General features: G+C 43.1%; 1 protein-coding gene across 3 annotated transcripts in view; it reads left to right on the forward strand.

Annotated features, from left to right (window-relative positions):
* LOC136582153 (synaptotagmin-A-like) overlaps positions 1 to 27,066 on the forward strand; it is a 57,844-nt gene that overhangs the window by 15,774 nt on the left and 15,004 nt on the right. The window contains exons 2-6 of one of the 3 annotated variants that reach the window (XM_066582976.1): positions 6,205 to 6,290; positions 15,265 to 15,351; positions 17,854 to 18,015; positions 22,311 to 22,423; positions 26,070 to 26,459. In XM_066582976.1, coding sequence (XP_066439073.1) covers positions 15,327 to 15,351; positions 17,854 to 18,015; positions 22,311 to 22,423; positions 26,070 to 26,459 — 690 coding nt within the window. In that variant the 5' untranslated portion in view covers positions 6,205 to 6,290; positions 15,265 to 15,326. The remainder of the gene's footprint in view (positions 1 to 6,204; positions 6,291 to 15,264; positions 15,352 to 17,853; positions 18,016 to 22,310; positions 22,424 to 26,069; positions 26,460 to 27,066) is intronic. The other 2 variants (XM_066582978.1, XM_066582977.1) reach the window with 2 other exon arrangements.

The raw sequence follows: 27,066 nt of genomic DNA on the forward strand, positions 1-27,066 counted from the left end.
AGGCCCACAAGGCTCAGTCATATAATTTTTCTAAACAATCTTTATACGTTTCAATGCTCATTAAAGCGTTGAAACTTTCACCTGAACCAATTTTTATTTTAACTGGGCTGCCTCCAGGCCTAGTTACCAATTAAGCCACATTAACCAATTCACCAATTTTTTGGGGCCCTCGCCTACAGTGTAATCCAATTAATTTTTTGCCCACCTGCATTACAGCTGATGTTACATCAGCTGTGCTGGGCACTGCAATGGGATATATTTATGTACCGCCGGTGGGTTCCAGGGAGCCACCCATGCTGTCGGTCCACACGGAGTTGTAACTACATGTGTCCACGTCTAAAGAACCCCAGTCTGACTGGGGCATGCAGTGTGGGCTGAAGCCCACCTGCATTTAACATGACATTACCTCAGCTGTGATGGTCAATGCTATGGGATATATTTATGTGCCGCCGGTGGCTTCCTGGCACCCACCCATGCTGTCGGTCCACAGGGACTTCACAATAGGGAGTTGTACCTGCCTGTGTCTATGAATTAAAAAGCCCAGTCAGGTTGGGGCATGCAGTGTGGGCTGAAGCCCACCTGCATTTAATCGGACGTTACCTCCGCTGTGATGGGCACTGAAATGGGATACATTAATGTACAGCCGGTGGGTTCCAGGGAGCCACCCATGGTGTGGGTGCACACAGAATTCCCATTGTGGAGTTGTACCTGCCTGTGACTATTTATAAAAAACCGCGGTCTGACTGGGGCATGCAGACACCTTGACAGAATGAATAGTGTGTGGCATATAGGTTCCCCATTGCTATGCCCACGTGTGCAGCTCCTGATGGTGGTGGCACAGGATTATATTTCTCATTGCTTCTGTACAGCATTGTGGGCTATCGCCCCGCTCCTTTTAAAGAGGGTTGCTGCCTAGCCGTGCCAACCCTCTGCAGTGTGTGCCTGCGGTTCCTCCTCATGGCAGACGCACTTATAAATAGACATGAGGGTGGCGTGGCATGAGTGCAGCTGAAGGCTGCGCAGGGACACTTTGGTGTGCGCTATGGACACTGCATCGTGCGGGGGGGGGGGGTTTGGCGGCATGTAACCCAGGAGAAGTGGCAGCGGAGTGTCATGCAGGCAGTGATTGTGCTTTGTTGGAGGTAGTGTGGTGCTTAGCTAAGGTATGCATTGCTAATGAGGGCTTTTCAGAAGTAAAAGTTGTTGGGAGGGGGAGGGCCCACTCTTGCCACTATTGTGGCTTAATAGTGGGACCTGGGAACTTGAGATGCAGCCCAACATGTAGCCCCTCGCCTGCCCTATCCGTTGCTGTGTCGTTCCCATCACTTTCTTGAATTGCCACGATTTTCACAAATGGAAACCTTAGCGAGCATCGGCGAAATACAAAAATGCTCGGGTCGCCCATTGACTTCAATGGGGTTCGTTATTCGAAACGAACCCTCGAGCATCGCGAAAATTTCGTCCCGAGCAACGAGCATCCGAGCATTTTGGTGCTCGCTCATCTCTAATAGTGACCAAATTATCTTTATTGTCCTTTTTTTGATGGCATTGAATACAGTGTGCTGAGAGTATTCCAATCACGACTCCTTTTTTTAAAATAAGGTTTATGATGACTAGAGTGAGGTTCTTGTATAAGATTGCCCTGTCTAGGTATAGGGACAAATATCAGGGCCTTATAAGGTGATTGTGAGTTCCCATCTGTCCTGTTACCATCCTATATGCCTACATATAGGATATATTTCCTCGGCTGACATCTGATTGGCTTTAGCATATTTAATTTTTTTTTGTTTTTGTGTATATCAATAAACGTTCTATTTTAATGTTTCACATGCGGGCAGTGATAGTGTTGTAATAGGGGAACAAGATTTACACGTTTTTGGGCAGTGACTTCTTAATGTCAAAAGTTGCTCCCTAAAGGCATTCTGTAGTTTGTAATTAAACAGATCTATGTAACTCCTTGCAATCTATACAGGGTGTAGTCAAAAAGACTGATTCAAGTTGTTCCTGAGTTGAAGGGTGGGGACTGCTGCTAGGTTGTCTTCAGGCACTGTATGGAGAAGAGCAGGATATCTTCTTCTCTATGGCCTCCTTCCCACGAACGGATTTCCGCCGCGTAATTCGCAGCGAAAATCCGCTGCGTTGCCCGCAGCTATTAGGTTCTATTGAACCTAATAGCACAATGCTCACGATGCGTAATTCCACCGCGGAATTACGCACCGCGATTTCTCCCGTCCTCACCCGCAGCATGCTCTATTTTCTGCGGGTGAGGACGGGCTGTACGCACTGACGGCTTCCATTGCAGTCAATGGAAGCCGTCCATTCACGCTATCTCCGGCTGTAACCAGCGGGAGATAGCGTGAAAAAACGCTTTCCCGCCCACCGCCGAGCGTCATATGACGCCAAATGACGCGGTCCGGCCGCGTCACGTGACACGGCCGGCCGTGCACGTGACACGGCTGGTGACGCGAGGGCGGTGGGCGGTGACGGGCGGTGACGCGCGGCGGTGGGCGGGGAAGCGATTTCACGCTATCTCCCGCAGGTAAGTATAGGGGCTCTGGGGGGCGCCGTGACGGGCTTCACAGCGGAATATTACGCTGCGGAGCCCGTCACGCTCGTGGGAAGGAGGCCTTACTCTCTGTGGCTTACCCTCATAACAAAAAGTATCATGGCGGACTTTCTGCAGCATGACTGAATGGTGTAGATGTGACTTCTTCAGGATTTATCATCGACCGTAAACTCCAGTAAGCAGCTGCAGCATCTGTGTTAGTCTCTATATCCTCCTCCTCACAGAAGTCGATGAGCACTTGCTGTCCACAACAGATAGTGGACAGCAAATTAGATGGGAGACCCTTAGTGGCCAGCAGGTTACTTTTCTTTTGTACTGAAAAATAGTCTAATTTTAGGTAAATAAAGGGAATTGCACTTTTGCTAGTTATCACATTGGCTGTCATATAAACACAAGTTGTTGGAAAGTCATTGACCATATAACACCATGGCGACATCCGATGTCCATGTATGTTGGATGTGCATGGGGCTTGTATGGAGGAGGCCCAGGAGTCGAGCCTGCTTCATATATTGCAGGTATTAGTTGTCTGATAGCTGACACTTGGCCGAGTAGCTGCAATCAGAGATGACTGGAGTCGGGGCTGTTAACCTTTTAGATGCCAAATCTGGAGAAGAGAGCTCCCTCTGTCACCTGTACAGCTTGCTCGCGATCCCAAAGTGGTACCAGTAGAAACTACAAGTCGTCCTGGTGAAAACAAACCTTCACATAACCCTATCGACAGAAAAAAAAATGATAATGTTCAGAAGATGGTGACAAATAAAGTAGTACAACCAAAACAACTTCATACATTTGGAATTGCCGTAGTCAAACTGAACCACACAATAAAGTAAATATGGCATATTTGCCACACCTTGTGCACTATAAAAACAAGGCCTCCCCAAAAATTTGCCAATTACATTATTTTTTTATTTTCACCTCCATTTAAGAATTTTATTTTTTTTCACATTGATTTCAATGAGAGCTGTGACTGCACTTACAAGCACCAGCCACTACACAGAGATCGGTGTGGAGACTTCTGCTTCAGCTCTGACCTGTGTATATGCGGCGCTGACAACATGCAGCCACTCAGCTGATCAGTCGGGGTTCAAAGAGACGGACCCAGACGATTAACTATTGAAGAGTTGTGCGAGGGCTCATTTTTTGCGGGTCATCCTGTTTGCGTTGGTGCAATTTTGGAATATATCCGACTTTTTGATGTGCTTTTTTTTTGGTCTCTAAAAAAAATGCAGTAAAAAGCAATTTCTGGCTGTCTTGATTTTAATTTTTTTGTTCTGACGATGTTCATCGTAATTTAATGTTACTTTGATCAGACTTTTATAGACGCAGTGTTACCAAATATGTATTTTTGTTTTATTTAGATATTATTATTTTAGTAAAACCTTTTTATTGATGTTACTTTTTTTTTTTTTTTTTCCAGTCCCCATAGGGGACCACAACTTGCGGTGCTTTGATCGCAATGCCATAGCATATCATACTGTGATCTGACAGGTAGCCTATTAAGCCACCCCACATGCATTACTTGCTAGGCATTCTGCCATAAAAGCCCTGGGGTCTTTCAGAAAGCCCCTGGCTGCCATGGAACCTGCACAGCTCCCTGCGGTCTCATTGCGGGGGGGCCGTACGGGACCCCCGAACATCGGGGGATTAAATGCTGCTGTTAGAATTGACAGCAGCATTTATAGGGCATATGAACACTTCTAAAAGAACCAATGGGTTCCTATAGAAGTGTGCATTAAATGCACACTAAAAATGCAAATAAGGGAGATGGAATAAATCCTCCACAGTGCCACCTACTGAAAGGCAGCATTCCTTCGAGTCAAAGTGGGACTTGAGCGTTTCTGACCCGATGCACACTAAACAAACGCTCGTCTGACCGAGGCCTAAGGTGGCAATTAAAAAAAAAAAAAAGGGTTGTTAATTATTAAATAAGGTAATGCGTATAAAAACCCCTCTTTTTTTCCTATATTTATAGTTAAAAGAATTTTAAATTAAAAACATATTTGGTATCGCTGCGTCAATAAAAGTCTGATCTATGAATGCAACATATTATTTACTCCACATGGTGAAGGTCGTCAGAAGAAAAAAAATGCATAACCACCGAATTGACCTTTTTTTTTTTTTTTTTTCCCGTCACCTCGTTTCCAAGAAAAAAAGTAATAAAAAGTCGACAAAAAGTTGTGTGTACTCCAAAATAGTACCAATAGACAGTATAGGACGTCCCGCAAAAAAAATGAGCCCTCGCACAACTATGTCAATGAAAAAATAAAAAAAGTTATAGCTGTCAGAAGACGGTGGCAAAAATTTTAAATTTTTTTTTTTTACAAAGATCATTTATTTTTCAAAAGTAGTACAGCAAAAAAAAATAAGCCATATAAATTTGGTATTGTAGGAATCGAACTGACTCACAAAATAAAGTTAGGTCATTTTTACTGCAGCGTACCCTGTAGAAACAAGACTCTACCCCCCTTCCTTCCCCACAAGATGGAGGAATTTAGTTTTTTTCTTTCATTTCACTTGGACTTTTTTTTTTTTTTTAAATGCTTTTCAGTACAATATATGGTACATTAATTGATACCACTGAAAAATAGAACTTGTCCCGCAAAACTTAAGCCCTCAAGCATCTAAGTTGATGGATACAATATTTTTTTAAAAGTGGGGAGGAAAATGCGAAAATGGGGGGGAAAAAAAGGGCCAGTCCTTAAGGGGTTAAAATGTGTTTTTATTGTGTTTTAAAATAGTAAAAAAAAGATTTATATAAACTTTGTATCTCAGTAATCGTGATAATCCAGATAACAAAGTTATTGTGGTGTTTTTATGGAATAGTGAATGCTGAAAAAACAGAACCCAAAAACAATGGTGAAATTTCTGGACGTTTTTCTTCATCTGGCCCCTTTACTTCCCCATGTCCTTAATGTTTCCCAATGGGAAATCTTGTGTTTACGGTTTAAAAAAACTATTTTTTTCCCACATAGTGTTTTTGCTCCATAGACTTAAATAGATGACATGCCCCTCCTCTTTACTTTACCCTCCTGATTAAAGAGAAAAAAACCTGCTATTCCAAGGCCAAGTGTAGTTAGAAAATAATCTCCCTTTACAGAGAACAGGAAGGAGCGCTTTGTTTTATTGCCATCTTCTCATTCTTTTCAAGGGAGGAGAACTGTAAGATGAACACAATGAATTTCCAGAGAACTTGCACAGTTTACTCTTGTGTATGCGCTCGTGTGCGGAGGGGAGTGGGGGTTCAGCAAGAAGTACATGTGCACAAAAAATACAGAAGAGGAGAAGAAAGCTTTTGTGCTCTGTTCACATCTGCACCGCAATGCATAGCTGTGTCCATTGGACGATGAATACTATAGGTTCCTGTTGGCCTATAATGAGGTCTTTCAGGTTCCAATGCGGTGTCTGCCATTTTGACCCAATCTGTGATAGGTTTTGGAGGTCCTGTTCAAAACCCCTATGTGAACACAACTTTACTTTGATGGGAAATTTGGCCAAAATTTTAATTGAAATTTTGCATTGAGTTATTTGCTGCTTCCCAAATGAGGGCTGGCTGGTGGGTTAAATGTAAATGTGAGAACTCAAAAATCTACTTTTCATTACTGGTTTTCTAATTTTAATATTTATTGATTTAACTACAGAAAACCAGAAAATCTATTCTGAACAGCATGAGAGACAGTAGCTAACCTCCACCAAGAGGCAGAAATGTTCCTCCATCAAAAATCAGGTGTGTATTATCCCCTGAATGTCGTAGAAGTTTATATAAAATATATAATGGTACTAGTGTATCTCGAGCATGAAACTAAAGCTGATGGCTGGTGTGTTCTGTTGTAAGCAACTTATTATATGCAAAAAATCAGACTGCTGTCTTTATGATTAATGGTGGCTTCACATCTGCGTTGGGACCTCTGCTTGGAGGTTTTGGTACTGATCCGGCACAAAAAAAAAAACGTAAGAAATACCGGGCAGTTGAGAAGAAAGCAAAACTGACCCGATTATAGTCAATGGGTTAGTTTGGCACAAATTTGCTTCCGTTATAATATGGAGCTGATCAGCCGCGGGGATTCCCCTTTTTCTGCTCCCCGAATAGAGCAGTACCTGGAACTACTGATGCACGTGTGAAACCACCATAATATTCTCTGCCTACTGTTTTAAATCTACATCTTAAATTACTTTAAAAAAAGTGGGGGTGGGGAGGAGGGGAAAAAAGTCTGTTTTCGTGTATACATTTATTTAGGTGTAATGCGGAGGCGACTTAAATTCCACAGCCTCAGACATGGCTGACCAAACATGAAGCTTTCTAGGTAATGAGTACTGAGAATGACATTTGTTTGTCTGACCTTCACAAAGGGCAACTCGGACAGTATGGGACAGTGTTTCATTGCTGTCGGCAGCACATCCCGTGTTTTCCTTTGTGGTATGTGAAAGATGCAGTCACCCAATGACTGCATTTGCTCGTTCATCAGGCACCTCCATGTAGCGGTGCCATCACATTGCCCAGTAATTGGGCAAATGAATGTTCTTGCAGATCATAGGGCTATGTAAAAGGCCATTAACCAGTGAAATTTTGTGTAGGCTAAATCTGTAGACAACATAGCCATTGACTGACTACTCTATTACTACTAGGGTGTATTCACATGGGAAAGCACGATATCTGATAGAGAAACTTGGCCCAATATCACACTTGCCAGCGTACATCTTTCACGGCTATGCAAAGCGTTTTTGATTCAAGATCGCATCTTAGCACTTCGGTGAAATGGCCATCCTCATGAGCATGTTAGGATCACAAGTGTTTCCCATTGATTTCAATGGGAAGTATTGCATCGGACCCTCATGCACATTTCACTGCATGCGGGTGCCATGCGATGGCTTTTAAGGACCCAATGAAAACAATGGTACAGAATGCCCAAAAATGGACCATGCTGCGATGATTCAAAGAATGAATTTAATATTTGCATGAATTTTGTGCACATCACATCGCACAATAATCCAGCAAGATTATTGCTAATGTGAATAAGCCTTTAATAAGTAGAGGATGATAATCCATTGCCGGAGACACATTTGGAAGTACTTATTACATGGGGAGGTAAAGAAGGGTTCAAGCATGTAGAATATAGTATGCCAATCCGTGTTTCCTGGACAGCAGGGGACTGTCGGGGACCGTTCACACAGAACGCAATATTCTGCAACAGCGTTGTGGAATATGTTGCTTCCGAATTCCACACCAAAATCTACGCTGATAATTGTGGATTTTGATGTGGAATTGTAGCGAGGATTCTGCTATTTTTAATTCCTTAACAAAATCTGCATATTAGCAGTGTGGATTCTGGGGCTGAATATCTTGCAGAAGGGTATATCCCACAATGGTGTTGTGAGAGATTCCATCCTGTGTGAAAGTTCCATGAAGCTGCTCCCATACACTTTAGGTTATCAACAGATCCTGCCAAATTCATCAGTATCCACCAAATGTATTTAATGTGTATTTCCAGTTTAAGGCCTCGTGTCCATGGGCGGGTCGGATTCTGCATGCGGGAGCCTGCAGCGGAATCTGACCCTACCCGCGGCGGGCCACCCTGCGTACCTGTCCAGGTCGCGGATCGAATGGCTTCTATTGAATTCAATGGATGCCATCCGTGCAGGAAACATTCTAAAATGGAGGATGCTGCGATTTTGTTTTACACGTGGAATACCGAAAACAAATCTGCATGTCAAAATTTAAGTGCGGATGCCCATGGTTCCCTAAGGGCGGCTTGAACTGTGGATCCCCTGTGCGTGTGCCACTTGCGTATTCTACAATTCAATTCCGCCTGTGGACATTGGGCCTTAAGGAGTTGTTTTGCCCTGGAGGATTAATCTTTGTTAGGATTGTCCAATGGTAAAGGTGGCCATACATCATCAATGTCTGTTGTACAGTCGCTCGGCCAACAACTATTCTTCCCAAGTCCCATATGTGCACTCATCTGAGCTGACCATGCATGAGTACAAAGGATCTGGCTTGTTGGAATTTTAACGTGCTTGATCCTTCTCACTGGTGGTGGTGGTAGTGGTGGTGGTGAGTTGGATACCCCCATGTACATGAGCTAGTCAGCTGATCACAACAAAAACTGCAAGCTTGACCAATTTTTCACTGATGTTGATTGCTGTAATTGGTGGCATAAAACAGTAATGCCACCACAAAAGAGAAACAAAGCATTACACAGCCTCTGTTGAAACTAATAGTCCATCTGTGTAACGCATGGGTGTGTTGGGTCCTCCAGTCAGAATTGTCTAAATCCGTGTTTTTCAACTCCCGTCCTCACGGACCCTCAACAGGTCATGTTTTCAGGATTTCCTCAGTATCGCACAGGTGATGTAATTATTGTCAGTGGCTGAGCTACTACCACAGGTGTTCTCACTATAGGAGATCCTGAAAACATCACCTGTTGGGGGTCCCTGAGGACTGGAGTTGAGAAACACGAGTCTAAATGGTCTTGTTTCCTCCAGTTTTTTTTCCCCAGTGGTAAACATCTGCTACTTGCCAATAGGTATGCAAGCTTTTTAGAATTAACCTTTTTCCAATCTACTGTCTGACGTCTACCTACATTCTGATTGAAGCCTGTGCAGCTCTGATGTTGGAGGACGTCCGGCAGGGTATTCTTACTGTATATTGCCGACCACTCTGTCGGGGGCTTTTCCAGCATGTCACATACTGCAGTACTGGCTCTAGCCAGCAGACGGTGCCATTGTGTAATGGCAGAAAGAGAAAGCCCCCTAGTAAACCCTAAATCCAAAATTGGATTGCCAAGGGTTAAATGTTTGTTTACCCAGCAAATATTTTGAATCTACTTTTACAAACCAGACATGACAAATGTTTTGGAGAAAAGTATAACCTGTTATCATGCAAATCATTTCGTCATCTTGTCTAAAATGTAATACTGGATTCACATACTTGATATACTAAGCTGCCCTTACAAGGATTAGACCTCTGTGAGCACTTCCATTAAGCAAACACTTTATTTAATTCCTCTATTTAAAAGCAAACAGATTTGGTCTGCTCCCATGACTGATCTCCAGATCCTTGTTGAAGGTGAGTATCTTGTAACACAAATATGTTGAGCAGGAAAAAGCTGTTGAAGTGTTGTAGTTCTCTCTTGCTGTACTATACCTGTGGAATCATTGCCTTGCCCGAGACTTTCTTTACCAACAGAAAATAGAAGATTCATGGGGACTGCAATTTTTATACTGTATATAAATCTTTATATAGCAATAAATGATGTATACAATACTATTTGCTCAAACACACTTAATAGCACTTCGGCCTCCTGCAGATGGCTGGGTCGGATCCCGCTGCGAGAATTCTCACAGCGGGATGTGAGCCATGCCCCTGCAGTGACCACCGCAGCTTACCTCCTCCCGGCGTCTCACCGCTCTGCTATGTCCTGGCTGCCAGCCAGCCGAGACATGCGCAGAGCAGAGCCGGCACATCAGCGATCACGTTTCTGTGAGGGCCTCTGCGAGGCTTGCACAGAAAAGGACATGCCATGAATTTGTTTACCACGCAAGTTTTCATGTTGTCAAATCGCGGCTGTCTGCATAGGATTCCATTATCTAATGGCAGTGGGCACGGGCGGAAATTCTGCGGGAATTTCTGTCCGTTACAGGGGACCTTGGTCTATACTACCGTTTTCCCCGATGATAAGATCTACCCCGATAATAAGCCCTACACTGGTTTTCGAGGGAGACTTGAACTATAAACCCTCCCCCGAAAATAAGCCTTAGCTAACCTACATGGAAAAAAACCCCCATCAATGCTCACCTGGTCCGCATCATCCTGGTGCTTTGCAATGGTCCCCGGCGACGCTTCGGCAAGCTACAGTGTCCTCCGCGCTGACATATCAGTTTCTTTCTGGTGATGGGGCTTTGAATACCCCGTCTCCAGCAAAGTGAGTACTGTGATTGGATCGAGTGCCAGCTAATCACACTTGGTGCTCGATCATTCACAGCCATTCAGGGAATGGCATCACTGAATGGCTGTGATTGGCTCATCGATCGCCGGCTGTGATTGGCTGGTGCTCAATCCAATCACAGAGCTTGCTTTGCTGGAGTTGGGGTATTAAAAGCTCTCTTTACCAGAAAGAAACTGATATGTCAGCACGGAGGACACTGCAGCTTGCTACAGCGCTACCGCAGACCATCATGAGGCATCAGGATGCTGGTTGCCAGGTGAGTATAAGCCCCCCCCCCCCCAAAAAAAATAAGACACCGTGCCTCTTTGGGGCAAAAATTAATATAAGATGGTGTCCTATTTTCAGGAAACACGGTAGAACACCATGTTTTTTTTAATTAAATCAATTTCTATTGAACATTTTTGTTTTAACAACTTAACCCCCTCTCCCAAGTCTCTCTTGTGAAAAATATAAAGTTCCATCTTGAATCCAAAGAAATGATGAACGTGATGTCCCAGCTGCGTCCTTTCACCTATGAAAGCCGAGAAGCATCGCAAAACAGATATATGATAGGATATTAAGGTAGACAGGTTTATTGCAAAATACAGAACCCAATTCCCTATAGTGCAAGGAATAATCCACCACTATGCTCTCCCTATACTCATTATCTGATCCTCTTACCCTCATTACAAGGCTCCACCACTTAACAGATTAATATTAAGCATATTTAAAGGAGCTAATCCCGGAGTGTTCAGCCATTTAGTCCATATCATAGAATTTATGTGCCACTTTGCTTTTAAGATATACTCCCTTCTCACATGGCAGTATCCTATTAACCTTCTCTCTAAATTCCAGTAATGTCGGGGGAGATTCACCTAACCAGTGTTGTGCAATCAATTTTCTTGCTAGATACAGTAACCTTGCCACAGCAGTCTGTTCTGGCTCTGATATTGGTAAATCATTCAGATAGCTGAGTATGCCAACCAGCGGTATAAATTCCAAACTGATTTTATAGACGCCATCAATCAGAGAATACACTTCGGTTCAGTATCTATTCAATTTTGGGCATTTCCACATCATGTGAATTAGACCACCGGAGTGAATTTTACATCTTCTGCACAGGGGATCATCTCTTACTACTATGGAGTGCAAGAAAGTGGGGTTGTGATATACTCTATGTATTAAGTATATCTGGTACAGTCTATGTGTTTTACTTAGGGATAATTTGGGTAGCATCTGCAGCACTTCCTCCCAGTGATCGTCCTCTATATAGGTCCAATGTCTGCCTTCCGCGTGTATTTGATTCTGACTGGATTCTTGAAGCCTAAACAGTTTTGTATCTGGGTATATAGTGGCGATATCTTTCTTGCAGTGACAGTCGCTGTACCAATTACATCAGCCAGCATGATCTTATTAACATTCAGTTTTGTAACAACCCGCTCTGCCTGGTATGCATGTCTTAATTGCAGATATTTATAAAATTGTGTGTGTGGTATATCGTACTGTGTCTGCAGTTGGGTGAACGACTTCATCTCTCCTCCTGATAATATACCGGACGCCCCTATTCTCCCAGCTACCGAAATCCTGAAGTTTGTACAGCTCAGATAGCCACATGGTTCCCCATATACACCCTTCAATACCCATGACATCCCTGACTCTCCACCAAGTGAGAGACAGGTGCACTGACAAGTGGGGCTCCTTCTATGATAATTGTCAGTTCTGATCTATCCACTGGCATTATGATAGATTTATTCCAGTTTATCGTAAGCCCAGAATACATTCCATACTCAGTAATTGCATCTCTAGCCGTCTCTAGGGATTTTCCAGCGTCTCCCAGAAACAGCAGGACATCGTCCGCATATAATGCAATTCTCTCCTCAGTCTCTCCCCTCATAAAACCCATGATATCTGGATGTAATCTAATTCTACTTGCGAGGGGTTCTATTGCAATTACAAAAAGCAGTGTGGAACGGGGACATCCTTGTCGGGTCCTACGATGTAACGGAAAGGTGTCAGTAATGCTGGCATTAATATTAACACATGCCTGTACACTGGTGTACATAATCTGCACCCATTGCATAAAGACGGGACCAAAGCCCATCTTAGTCATCACCTCCCATAGGAATACCCACTCCACACTATCAAATGCCTTAGCGACGTCTAGCGAACCAATAATCCGTTCCCCCGTGTTTTCCATTGGTATCTGTAAGTTGAGAAATAGTCTACAGATGTTAATTGCCATGGATCTAGATGGTATAAAGCTGCTCTGGTCAGGATAGATTAGAGCACCATTTTTTAATTTTGGTGTACTGGTTTTGGGACTTTAAGGCTTTATTCACATGAGCCGTTTTCACAGCCGGCCAATATATGCTACCATCTGATGCATTGGATTCCAATGCATCAGTTCAGATGGGCATATTCCTGCAGCATAAAAGCCGGGCGCCTTTACGTCAGCCAGGAAAGCTAGTCCTGGAACTATCTTTCTGGCCGGAATACATCAGCGACTGCATAGACTCCTATGGGAGCCAATGACAGCTGCTGGAGAAGAGAGGTGGGAGGGAGTTTAGCAGCGTGACTGTTAAATTCCCTCCCCCTTCTCTCCTCCTCCCCTCCCCTTGATGGCTGTTTGCAATGGGAGAGACCAGGAGGGGGGGCGGAGCTAGTTGCTAAGCTCCTGCAACATCATCTCCTATTGCTGGCTGCCGGCAAGGGGCGGGAGCTCAGCACACTAGCTCCCGCCCCACCCCACCCTAAGCAGAGCTAAACTGTCTTCCCCTGCCCGATGGCATTGCAGGCTTGGCGTATATGGCGGCGGGCAAACATAAAAACGCCAGCACCTGTGTGAAAGAGCCCTATGGTTGTATTTACACGGGGGGGGGGGGGGGGGTTTTGTGTGCGAGCTTTGTGCATTTTTTTTCCTCTCCGTGATCCAACTACTCGCCAATAACCTGCCTCCCCACAACATGGAAAGTCCTATCGGGCATCATAGTCGCCAAGCCACAGTGCCCTATTGGTCAATACATTAGCACAGCTCAGACGGGCATTGAGAACAACACTGGAAGAAAAAAAACACTAGTTGCTCATAGATAGAGCACTTGCCAAAGACTCAAGATCCAGACAGAACAACCTCAACACAGCCTGGATTGACTATAGGAAATCCTATGATTGAATGACACACACGTGGATCTGTGAATGCCTGGCGCTCTACAAAGTCAACAGGACACAAAGGACCTACCTCAAAAACCAATGAGACTGTGGAAGAAAACACTGGAAGTCAACTTCAAGACTGTTAGCAAAAATGACAATAAACTGCGGCATATACCAAGGTGATGCACTGCGACTGTGTAGGCTTGACTCCCCTCAGCCAGATAATCGCAAGAACTGGATATGGATACAAGTTCAAGCGTGGAACATCATCAGCCACCTCCTCTACATAAATGACATCAAGCTGCGTGCTAAGGGTGAATAACACATTGACTCGCTGAACCACCTGACATGGATTTACAGTGATGACATTGGCATGTCTTTAGGACTGGGGAAGTGATGGTGGATGGTAGTAAAAAGTAGTTAAGACTAATTGGGTGAAATTGCTAGTAGAGCACGTAGCAGACAAACAGACCATATGGCACTTCAAGATGAACTGCTGAGAGAATGCCTGGGGCTGTAACAGCAGACATGAAAGGAAGAACAAATGGAAGTAGAACCATGACAAGATATTATCGACAGTTAACTGAAGTGGCTGACATTGGGAAATCCTATCAGTGGCTGGAGAAAGCTGGACTGAGGCACTAATCATAGCATCACAAGAACAGGTACTAAGCACCAGATCCAAGGAAGAAGAATAAACTTTATTTATATAGCGCCAACATATTCCGCAGCGCTTACAAGACAGGGGGAACAGAAACAAAACCACAGGTACATGTAGTAATCAATTGACGGAACCAGTAGGAGTAAGGGTAATGCTCCAACGAGATCTCTCTCACTCTTCCTCCTGCTCCAATCCGCTCCCCCCGCAGCCCACCTGAGCCTGCTCGGATCACTAAGCAGTTACTCAAGAAGAGCGATGCTTACTCGAGTAACTGCCTTACTGAGTAGGCTCACTCATCTCTAGTGGTAACAGATATAGCGGTGCCAAGCGAAGGCAGAATTAGGAAGGAGGAATATGAGAAGCTGGAGAAGTACTAAAGCCGGAAAGAAGATCTAGAGAGGATGTGCAAAGTAAAGGCTAAAGTAGTCCCAGTGGTAGTAGGAGCCCTAGTGGCTGTAACCTCTAACCCAGGGGGAATGGCTCTAACAAATCTCAGGAACACTATCCAAGCACACTATCCAGAAGAGTGCAATAATAGAGAGAGCCAATATTCAACACAGAGCCCTTAACCCCCATTCCCCCCTTCACAGGACTTTAGTGGCTATCCAAAAATTTCGCTTGTATTTGGGATTTCTGGTACGTGATGATGCAGAGATACCTTTGTTTTTCTGAAGGCAATTTCTCTAAGCATATTAAATATATATTCCACAATACGCGCATTGTGACACAATGTACTTGCTGTTATTTGCCATCCTCTTTTCTTGTGAATGTCCTCTCGACAATTGCTCATGGTGACCTATTTTTGAGTTGGCAGTGCTGGCAGTCCATACTGCATACATTAGACTCACGAGTTATTGCAGGGATCAGCGGATGTATAAAGTAATCAAAGTCTACACATGTGTTTCACTAGTTTATATGGTTTGGCATAAATATTGCATTTCAGTAAATTAAATGCTTTTCATTTTCAGGCATAAGCTGGCATGGTGGCAATTTCCTGCCCTAAAAGTGAAGTTTCAGCTTGGTTTCCAGAATGTGCAGTGCATTTGGGGGCAACGGTAATATACCTTTTAATTCCTAATATTGTTTACAGTCCTTGAATCCATTTTGGTTCTGCTGCAAAAGCTGTATTTCCTCACCACCACCCTTGATGACTATGCCACCTATAAATGATGATGATGCATCGGAGAAAAATGAGAAAGACTGCTTATATAGTTTGACAACCTGCACAAAATCAACAAGTCAACAATTCAAAATCCACAGCATGTGTGGTACTTCTCTCTTAGTAAAACATTACAAAGGCTGCTTATGACAACACTGCATGCTCAGCATCAAACCCTGTTAGTAACACTATAATGCATGTCTTTGTACATGTATGTTTTGCTAGGCACTCGAAAATACTGCATAAATTATCATTCAATACTTTCACAATATCGTGAAACCACATTCAATATACAATGCCATAGACCCTGATAACCTGCAACATGTGATTAGCAGAAAAATGTAACCCATCTGCATTAATATTTCACTGGTAAAATACCTGTGTTGTTGAAATGCATGAACTAATGTTCAGCAGCAATTCTCTACAGTACTGAGCTACATTTTCTGTGCCGCTCCTTGTCCGGATGAGCAGCTTCATGTTTTTCTGCTTTTTGTGTGTGTAGCATACAGAGCCCTGAGGAAACTGCTGCCCTCATTTGCAGCTTCTGGCAGCTATTTCTGACTGACTATATACACTATGTCCCCATACACCTAGTTCCAAGTAAATAGACAAATCTTTAGACCATCAAATAATAATTTAATTAAATAGTCTGTCTTGAATATTTGCACGTTACAAGAATTGTACGTTCGCTTATCCTTGCAGTCACTCCTCTTCGCTGCTCTTATGTTTTTTTTTCCAATCTAAATAACAGGCAGATGTGTGTTTACAGGGGTGGATGTATTGGCGACTAACGATTTTTTGTTTTTAAGATCAATTTGGAAGATGCAGTTGGTGGTGTGGATGCACTGGTCTATGATTGGGAAAGGCTGTTTGGGCAATTATTAACCTGTGTAAAACGCTTTAACACTTGATATCAACAGTCAGTAATTTTCTGATGACATATTCCCTTTACAGCCACGCAGCCCAAAACTAGAAACCTTTTGGAAATCTATTCGTACACCTAGTCCTTTTTCAGATTGCAAAAATAGGGTAACAACATACAAGTCTTTAATGGGGTTTTCTGGACAAATGATATTGATAACTTAATCTCAGGATTTATCATTAATCGTTGATCACCAGGTACCCATCGCTTGGGATCCCAGCCAATCGGTGGGTCGCCCGGCCCGCTGTCAGTGCAGCAGGGCCAGACCTTGCAATTGAGGTCAGAGGCCTCAAAGAGTGCCTTACTTCCATTGAAATAAATGGGAAAGCTGTTGGCTGTTACACTCCCACATCTGACGCCAGTCTCTGAACCAAATATGTAATAAGAGGCTTAAAGAGGTTCTCATATTTAGGGGAAAAAATCAATACTTGCCTATTCCTTCCCCATCAGTCTTCTTACCACATCTTCTCCTCCCTGATCTTCTCCTGGCTCCTTCAGTTCCCCGGGTCTCATCACCTCCAGCTGGCCGGGTCCTCTTCTTACTGTTATGTAGCGTGCATTTTCCTTCCTGCAGGTCAATGTACCTGGTCACTAGTGACATGGCATCCACTACCTAGCAGGGAATGCCGAATCCTACGCTGGGCTAATAATAATCTTTATTTGTATAGCACCAACATATTCCGCAGCGCTTACAAAGACTGGGAATACAGGCTAATGCTGAGACATGCACGCTGTCTCCCCACAAGTGTTCATATGCTATTGCCGCGAGAGAGTGCAGATGCGCAGTCTCGGCAATAGCCCGGCATAGAATTCGGCATTCCCTACTAGGCTGTGAATGCTACGTTACTAGGGACGTAGCCAGAGGCGTAACTTGAAGCTCCTGGGCCCCAATGCAAAACCTGGAACGGGGCCCCCAACTATTATGCTTTATTCATAGTACTGGGCTCCCTATATGGAGAAAAGAGGCCTTATGGGCCCCCCAAGGCTCCTGGGCCCGGGTGCAACCGCATCCCCTGCATCCTCTATAGTTACGCCCTTGGACATAGTGTACATTGACCTGCAGGAAGCAGGCTGCCTGTGAATGTACGTAAAGTCACAGAAAGAATAGGATCTGGCGAGCTGGAGGTGACTTGACCCGGGGGACTGGAGAAGCCAGGAGAAGATCGGCGAGGAGAAGGTGCTGTAAGAAGACTGACGGGGAAGGAATAGGTAAGTATTGATTTTTTTATTTTTTTTTGTTTCTAATGATAGAACCCCTTTTATTCCATTTTAAAGGGGTTGTCTGCTCATTTTTCCATTTATTACCTATCCTCTGGATAATGTATCAGTAGTTGATGGATGAGGGCCCGATGCTAAGGACCCCTGTCCATCAGCTATCTGAAAAATCTACTGTTTAACTCTACATTTTCTTCACATTTGAGATTGTAAGAACTGCTCTAGGTTGAGTTTAAAACATTGTCTGTTTTTCTCTTCTAGGGAACATGAGATTCTTATCCTTCCAAATTCATCTGCCATTTTCGGACACTTTGAAATACAGTCTTCTGGCACTTTCAATTGCTTTGTTTCTTGCTGCGCTCATAATTTTAGCATGCAAGATGCACCAGTATTTCTCATATAAAGCAACATCAGCTGTAAAAGGTGAGCAATATATTCATATTATAGAAAAGCTGCAAATGCTGGTAAAATCACAAAAAAAAAATCTGAAGAATGAAACATACACAGTTCCAGAAGTATGTCCATTTTAATACACATGTCTTCAAAAGTGGTAAGAAAAAAAATAAGTGAACCCTTATAAAATTACCAACGTTTTTGAATTAATTATTCATAAAATGGAATATAACTAAAACAGCAAACAGCTCTACTGTTCATATCTTCTGTTCATACAGTGACTAAAAATCCAAATTGCTGGTGGAAAAAAGTAAATGAACCTTTGAATTTGATAAGCAATGGCCTCTGAATAAGTCTCCTGTAGCTGCAAATAAGATTTGCTGAGGAGGAATTTTTGGACCATTCTTTCTTGCAAATGTGTTTTAGTTCATCAATATTTCTGGGAGGTCTTGCTTTGTTAGTCATTAAAAGGTATCACATCTACAAGATTACTTGGTTTCTCTTGCTGAGAACAATCACATTTGGCTCTACTGGCCAACACGGTACTAAAACTTTTTTCATTTTACCTAATGGAAAATAAAAGTGATATGTTCCCTTTAAGGTCAGGACTCTGACTTGGTCATTCCAAAAGACAAATCTTTTTCTTCAAAAATCCTTTATTTGATTTAAATATATGTGCACATGGAAAATTGCAAGTTGTGCCCAAGAATCTCAGGCACAGTTTGCATTGGACAGCACATGGAGACCCTGTCCGTGTGCTCTCCGATGTGCGGGACACTGCATATTACAGGTCCTAATCACCCAAGTCTTTAGCAATGCTTCTGTAATTTTTTTAGTTTCATGCCTTTCTATTGCGCATCTTATGAAAGTTGTTTGCATTGAGGCATATTTCATGGTATATTTCATGCTAAGCAATCTATTTTAAGAAGAACAGATTTGTCACTTGCCAGTAGAGATGAGCCAGCGTACTCGCTAAGGCAAACTACTCGAGCGAGTAGTCCCGTATGCGAGTACCTGCCCGCTAGTCTCAAAAGATTCGGGTGCCGGTGGGGAGTGGGGAGTGGCGGGGAAGAGCGGGGAACAACGGGGGGGGGGGGGGGGGGGGAGAATCTCTCTCTCACTCTCCCCCCTGCTCCCCACTGCTTACTCCCGCAACTCATCTTTTGAGACGAATGGACAGGTACTCACATAAGGCACTACTCGCTCAAGTAGTTTGCCTTACTTGCCAGGCTTTTTGTGCCTTTTATGTAATGGGTAAAGTACCTGTGAAATGAAGGGTCCTCTTAGACAAGCTAATTCTCGTTTTAACGAGCAAGTGACGTCACCACTAGCTTATTCGCTTTTGCGCAGCCTGTTTAGACAGGCAAAGGCATCGTGGGCTTGTTCGAAATAGAGTTGTTCAGAATTGCTGTATAAGTGAATGAGCAGGACTAAACAAGCGCTGTTTAAACCAAACGATAAGTGAACGAGCCAACGATGGTTTTTATGCCTGCAGAAAATAAATGAAAAACGAAAAGTGAATGATTCTCATTCTTCGTTCAGTTGTTGGCTCACATTTAGACTGAATGATCATTCACTTTCACTCGTTTGAGTAGAAGCACCCTTACTTTTTCTCTTTGGGTGTTTACTCAAAGTGCTCATTAGAAGACATGAACAGAACAATTGTTGTGTGTTATTACTTTACATGGTCTTTGGTTATAATTGGGACTGGATAACAGCCAGACTACATTTTATTAGTAATAATCAACACAGAAATCCAGGAAGCTTCAAAGGGTTCACTTTTTTCTTCTAGCAACTTTAATGTAAATGATTAGAAATTGGTTAACGCCACAGTTTTCAGTATGTTATTTGGATGGGATGAGCTTCAATACAAGCAACAGTCCTTGGGCAAGAGTGGCACTGTTTTTGGGGGAAAAAAACACCTTTCAGTCTCATTTATGACAACTCCTTCAGGGGCGGCTTTACATGGAAGTATTTGTGCACACAGAGAATAGAACCCATTGACATATTCCGTTTTTGCGTGTGCAAAAAAATAGGACCTATTTTTGTGCACCAAGTCAATGGGAAATGTGCACTCAATGCATGCGCAATTCCATGAGAAAACAGAATACATCTGGACCTCATTAGGCGAAATAGCCATTTAAATCTGGGTGTGTTCATCAGGCGCGTGCAAATAAACTTGTCCTTGCGTGCACAAAAAGTACATTAAAACGCGCCAATATGCACGCAAATCTGCCTAGTTTATAGTGCAAATATATTGCTCTGAAGCGTGAATACGCCCATGTTAAGCTGTCCTGAAATGTCTTAATTTTTCACTGGACTGTTTCCATGGATCTAATGCTGGTCTGTGTAGCCACACCTTGACATCAATTAATAGGAGATTAACAATGTTGTTCATTTTTAATTCACAATTTTACAGCACTAGTTGCAGTGTAGAACAAAATGGAACGTTTCATGATTGTAGCCCCCTTTCCATTAAAATAATGACCCTTAATATGTACTTGTCAGTCCTCTAATACAAATTGCTTGAGATTCTTATCCTTTTTCCCTTCCTCATATGTATCTTGCTTCCTCATATGTATCTTGCTTCCTAACTTGAACATGTCGGTACAACCTATTGTATTTGACATCTTCTTGTGTTGGAAAAAAATGGTACATGAGCTTCATAAATATGGCTTTTGTCCCAATGCCATATTTTTAAATTTCTTATACTGGCATAAATATGTTCGTTGTCAAAATAAAAAATCCAGTCTCTAGAAGAAGTTGTCATTTTGCTGCAAAACTTGGCAAGTAGTTACATCTCAGGCAGATGATAAGAGTTTTGGCGTCATTTAGATGGACGGTCTTGTCACCTGAGGCCCTAAAACTGCTTCCTTGGCCTATAAGAAGGCTCCCAGAGGCTACTTGTGTATAGTGGACCTTTTTTTAAGTCTTATGGTGCCTATTATGTGTACTGCCTTTGACACCCACCCACCGTAGCTTCTATTTGCAGTGGTGTAATGAACAATAAAACTGGACGCTACAGAATGGAACCGGGTTGTCTTCAGTGACGAATCCAGGTTTAGTTTGGGCATTGATAACTGCCACGGTTGTGTCTGGAGACCAAGGGTTGAGCGCCTCAATCCTGACTTTGCTTTAAAACGGCAACACTGCACCCTGCTGGGGTCATGCTCTGAGGGGCCATTACATAAGACAGTTGGCCACCTCTAGTAGTGGTAGGAGGGACAGTGACAGCTCAGCAATATGTTCCGGACACCCTGCAGCCACATGTGTTCCTCTCATGGCGGCTTCCAAGATGCATTTTCCAGTAGGATAATGCTCGGCCGCACTTCTGTGGCTGCTTGGTCACCAGATTTATTGCCAACAGAACATGTATGGGACCATCTGGGACGTCAACTTCAACAGCCTACGAGTTTGCACAATGCAAAGGCTGAGTTACAGCAAATGTGGACCAATTTGCTGCCAGATACCATACGGAACCTGTATGCCTCCATGCCTGCCCGTATCATATTTTGTATCCAAGCTAGAGGCTGTACAACAAGGTACTAGAGCCTACATGCTCACCCGTATCACATCTTGTATCCAAGCTAGAGGCGGTACAACAAGGTACTAGAGCCTACATGCTCACCCGTATCACATCTTGTATCCAAGCTAGAGGTGGTACAACAAGGTACTAGATCCTCCATGCCCACCCATATCACATCTTGTATCCAAGCTAGAGGCGGTACAACAAGGTACTAGAGCCTACATGCTCACCCATATCACATCTTGTATCCAAGCTAGAGATGGTACAAGAAGGTACTAGATCCTCCGTAGTAAACTATCCTTTTTGCTCTGTTTATTGTAATCACTTATTTATATCAACATAACAATCGCACAAAGAACGTTAAATTCCATTCAAATAACGTCTAGTGGGCGGATTTTTTTTTTTTACCATGAATGTACATTAATCTTGTATGTGTATTTCTCAATAATGTGATTGTTCTCAGTAAGAGAAACCACATAATCTTGTAGATATACCTTTTTAATCGCTAACAAAAATTCATGATCTTATTGTAAGCTTTCAGATCCTCTCAGAGGTATCCTATCTACAGGATTACTTGGTTTCTCTCACTGAGAACAATCACATTTTACTCTATTGGCTAACTCGGTACCAAACCAATAGTGACTGGTATGTTGGGACCTAAGGCACTTCTTTGGTCTGTCCAATTTGGGTTAAAATGTTGCTAATTGTTGGAAATTGATTATACAGAATAATGCCAGTCAGTAAGCACAAGCCTTTATATTGCTGCTTTTTCTCTACATGTAGCTGTTTATTCTTGCAGACAAGAAATTCGTCAGTGGTTCAAACGCTGAAAAGAAAATGGAAAAAAACATTCTTATAAAAAGTTTATCTCCTAACTTTCTTGATGTTGCAAGGAAGGAACAGGACTCAAAGGCAAGTTAAAATACAGCTTAAAGTGTACCTGAGTTTAAAGAAAAAAATTTAAAACAGCCCAGGTCTTCATTGGGTGCTGCTTTGCTGCTCTTATAACACCCGGTTTGAGCTCTATCAGTTCAGTGTTCCATGTAGACTTTATTTTAATGCTGCCCTCTTGTTTTCAGTGCATTTACAGGTGGGGGTACATAATAAGGTAGTCATTGCGTCAGTACTGTAATGGCCAGGATCCTCTCTCGCACTCCCCATAGTGCGCTGCATAGCCAGGCTCCAATCTACTAAATGCCCACTTCTCTTGCATGTAATAATTAGCAGTGTCCCCATCTTTTCATTACTAGAGAAGGCAACAGGTAGTGGATTGCAAAGGTGCTGGAAGGGCATATAAACTTCACAGAGCAGGGATTCCAATATTGGGACATCTCTCTGAACGAACACAGAAAGCTGCGGGGTATCCCGCTCTGGCAGACTCTGCTTTACATGGACAACTATTCATTTGAATGTCTGCAAAATGTATGTCTGAGAGCTACTTCTCCCCGTGAAAATATCTGAACACCAGGGGTTTCAGAAGCCAAACATATCGGCTTCATTTTCTGATGGTCCTGGTGAGACAACCCCCTTGAACCAATTTAACTTGACAACTTCTTTTACATTGGGATTAGATATTGTTTTGGTGAACATAGCAAAAGCTGCGGTCTTGCTCAGTTTGCGGGACATCACAGGGGCTGCAGCCAAAAACGGAGCTCAGTGCTTGATTGTTTGACTCTGTTATTGGCTGCAGCCCCTGTGACATCCCGTAAACCAGGTGGTAAATGCAGCAATAAACAGACTGCAGCATGGGACCGAGCATCACCATGAGGCACGAGGAGCAAGGAGAGGTGAGAACATGACAATTTGTTATGGGAAAGGAAAGGAGTTGTTCCGAGATGGGGCGACTCAAACAACCCCTTTTAAAACACATTACTACTGATATAAGAGGGATGGAAACATTAACCATTTGAACCTATTGTCATGTTTGATAGCCTGTTAAGGTATAATATATAGAGTGTTGTCAAGTGATGGAATAATGTGATAATTATTTTATTAGTGTAAAGGCCAGTGATGTTGCTAGAATATTTACCCAGGCAACTGTTGTATATGTGTCAAAGTTAGCTAGTCATATGGGGTTAAATATACACTGAACGATCACTGTATTAGAGACCCCTACTTAATAACTGGTTGGCCCACGTTTTTGACTGATCACGGCTTTTAAACATCTAAGAACGGATTCCAGAAAGCAGCAAAAATCTTCAATATTCAGCCAACCCATACCTGCTGCAGCAGAACTGTCAATTAGTGCACATTTTGCCGGTAAGTAGGAGCAGATCTCACAGCCCTTTTTACAACATATCCCAAACATGTTGAATGGAATTACAGTCCAGTGAGTTTGGGGGTGAAGACAGTGTGGAGAAGTCACTGTTTTGTTCCTCCAACCACTCACTAGTGATTTGAGCTTGATGACATGAAGTGTTGTCCTCTTGAAAAATGGTGCTGTGGTTGGGGAAGACTTTCTGAAGATATGGGTGCAGATGGTTAGGTAACATGTCCTTGTAGTGTTCACCATTCAAGGGTTGTAATATAACGACCAATGGTCTTAGGCCAATGCTCCCCAAACCATGGTGGCAACACCACAAGCCTGTTGAATTCTAACGGTACACCCATGAAATACAGCTTCCTGCTGTTTACACCAGATGTAGACCCAGTCATCCATATGGGTCAGCAGGAAATGGGACTCGTCACTCCAGAAAACCTTCTGTCATGTGTCCGAGGTCTAATAACCCCTTTCATGAGCCCATGCAAGGCATTGTTGGTGAAGACATTGGGTCATCAACCGCACCCTTGTTGGTTTTCTGCAATGAAACCCCAGTCAGCGCAAGGCATGTCACATATCCAATGTCAAATTTGTCTAACTTCCCCGCTGTTGTACCTCTGGATCAATTGGTCCACTGACTCACATTTGTTTCTCAACCACATGTGGCCTGTGATCTTCTGTCAGATGTCGGTCTATGGTTAAACCAGTCTTGGTACACTCTTGATACCATGGTTTGGGAACAGCCAAGCAGTGCGACACTTTCAGAAGTACTGTCACCACACCTTCGGCCACCAATCATCTGCTCGTGGTTAGAGACACTCAAGTCACCACCTTTACCTATGACTACCAATTATTGCCTTCTTCCGTGCAGAAAAAAGGCCCGCACATTATCGGAGAGCAGATTGTGACGTGGCCATCACATGGTACCATGTTACTGAGTACAAGATGTCACACACCAGGTGTATATAATGCAGTGATCATTCAGTGTAGATATATATGTATCCAAAGAGTATTAGAGTTACCAGCAAATGTTAGGAGAAATGCCTTTTATCCGCAAATTAATTAAAGCATGTGTATTTGTTTTGTGGACCTTTTGGTCTGGAAAACAAGTCGCAGCATGCTCCATTTTTGTGCGGTTCCCGCACGGACGACTTCCATTGAAGTCAATGTAAGCTGTCCGATCTGCGGCACACACACAGCTGATACTGCGGACCCCGCGGGAAAGCAGGAGATTAAAAGAAAAAACAACTTGTACTGCGCATGTCCGACGGCGAACTGTGAGGACCATGCACAGTACAGCGAACCCAGATGTGGAGACGTCTGTGCGGGTATGCAGGGCTTCTCGTGATAAACTTGTGCAAGAAAATCACGGGTAGCAGCGATGCAATGCAACATTTTTCACAAGAAAAAAGCATCACTGATGCTATAAAATCACATGTACAAAGCTGCGATATTGCAGTGATTTTGTAGCAGCGATATCGCTGTCGCCCGTGTGAAAGAGGCCTATTGTTTTGAGCTCTAATAGAGCCAAGAGAGGTCTGCCCTAGGCCAGCTGCACACGAAAAAGTCAGATTTCACATGTGGGAGCCCTCAGCGGAATCTGACCCTGTGCCCAGTTAGCGCCCTCACGTACCTGTGTTTTCTGTACGGTGTATGGTCCAGACGGCTAGCTGTTGGACATACGCAGTATAGTTTCTTTTTCCCACGATGGCGTGGAATCCGCAACCTTTCCGCAGTGTCAATTGCGGAAGGGCCCTGGGTTGGACGACTTCTATCAACTTCAATGGAATCCGTCCATGCACACAAAAATAGAGCATGCTGTGATTTTTATTTATTTATTTTTTTCTCTCCACTTTTGGAAATTGCAATTCAAAAATTTTTTTTAAGTCTTGGAAAATCCTTTTAAAGTGGCCAGCTTCTAAAGTGACAGCTTCTTTTAAGCATTAATATTTTCAATGCTAGAAACCTCTATTTTATGATTAAAAGTTCAAACAACTGTCTTGGAGCGGAAACTGTATTACCTGACCAGTGGTGTTGCACTCACTAGAAGCCACTGGGTATCTGATGAAAGGCTACACTGATGGCACGAAGAATTGGGAGGTGAGGGGAGCACTGTATCTGTCGAAACTGGATGTAGATACACAGCTGATTTCAAGTCAGAACCAATGGTGTGGATTTCGACTGTGTTTTGGCTGTGGAAATGCTGCGGAAATTCCGCAGCATTTCCATACCATGTGAACGTACCCTTAAAAGTGATCCTATTTTTAGTGCTATGTTTTTTTTTTTCCCCTCTACTAGATCCAACTTATGCAGAAAGAAATGGAGAAACTGGAAGTACACTTAACCCCTTCACCTCCTAGTACAGAAAGCCTAGATAATGTGGGAAGTGACTCTGATTATCCTCAAGGGGCCAGAGGCAGGCTTAAATTTCATCTTCATTATAATGAAAAGACAACAACCTTAAGACTTGCTGTCATTGAAGCTACGGATCTTCCAGAATACACAAGAGACCCATTTGTAAGGATTCGAGTCTTCTCTAAAGCAGACGAGCCACAATCTGAAGTGCAATCTGTCCTCCATGAATATGAAACCAGGGTAGTTAAAAACAGCAGAAATCCAATATTTGATGAAGACTTTTTATTTCATCTAAAGGATTACCCATTATCAAACCTAAGTATAAAGCTTGAGGTATGGCATCTAAAATTCTTTTTTTAGCCATATATGCAAAAACCATTTTTATTGAAAGTGTAACTAAACGTTTTTTAAAAAGTCTGGACCATCTCTGCTTTGAGCTTTTGTCGCCTAATTCCACTCCTCTAGACTTCTTGGACACACAGCGCATTGTAGAGCCAAGTGAAGTTGCCAACAAAAGGTAAAGTTCTTTTACACATGTACTACTTGATGGGCGCATGTGCAAGACTTTGCTGTGCTACCTGTTAGACAGCCCAAGAGGGGCGGAATTAGATGACGAGCAGGCTGCAAGCAGAGATGGTCCTGACAGCCCACTGGACCTCTCTGCCTCATTTATATACTGAGGGGGAACGTTAAACACAAATTATTCAGGTATGTTTTTTTTTCCAGAGCAAGCAAATGGACTATGTAGAACAAAGCAGTGCTGCATATTGCAGTGCTACTCTTGGACAATATTACAAAGTTCTGCTGACAGGTTCCCTTTACGTGACTGATGCAAGGGTCTTAGCACCCAGACACCCACTGATCAATACTTCTGACCTGTCATTGACAGTTCAGAAGGTTGTTGTGTTGTGTTTTTTTTTGTAAGTTTAGTTACCCTTTT

Source organism: Eleutherodactylus coqui, chromosome 11, assembly GCF_035609145.1.
Source record: "Eleutherodactylus coqui strain aEleCoq1 chromosome 11, aEleCoq1.hap1, whole genome shotgun sequence".
NCBI lineage: Eukaryota > Metazoa > Chordata > Amphibia > Anura > Eleutherodactylidae > Eleutherodactylus > Eleutherodactylus coqui.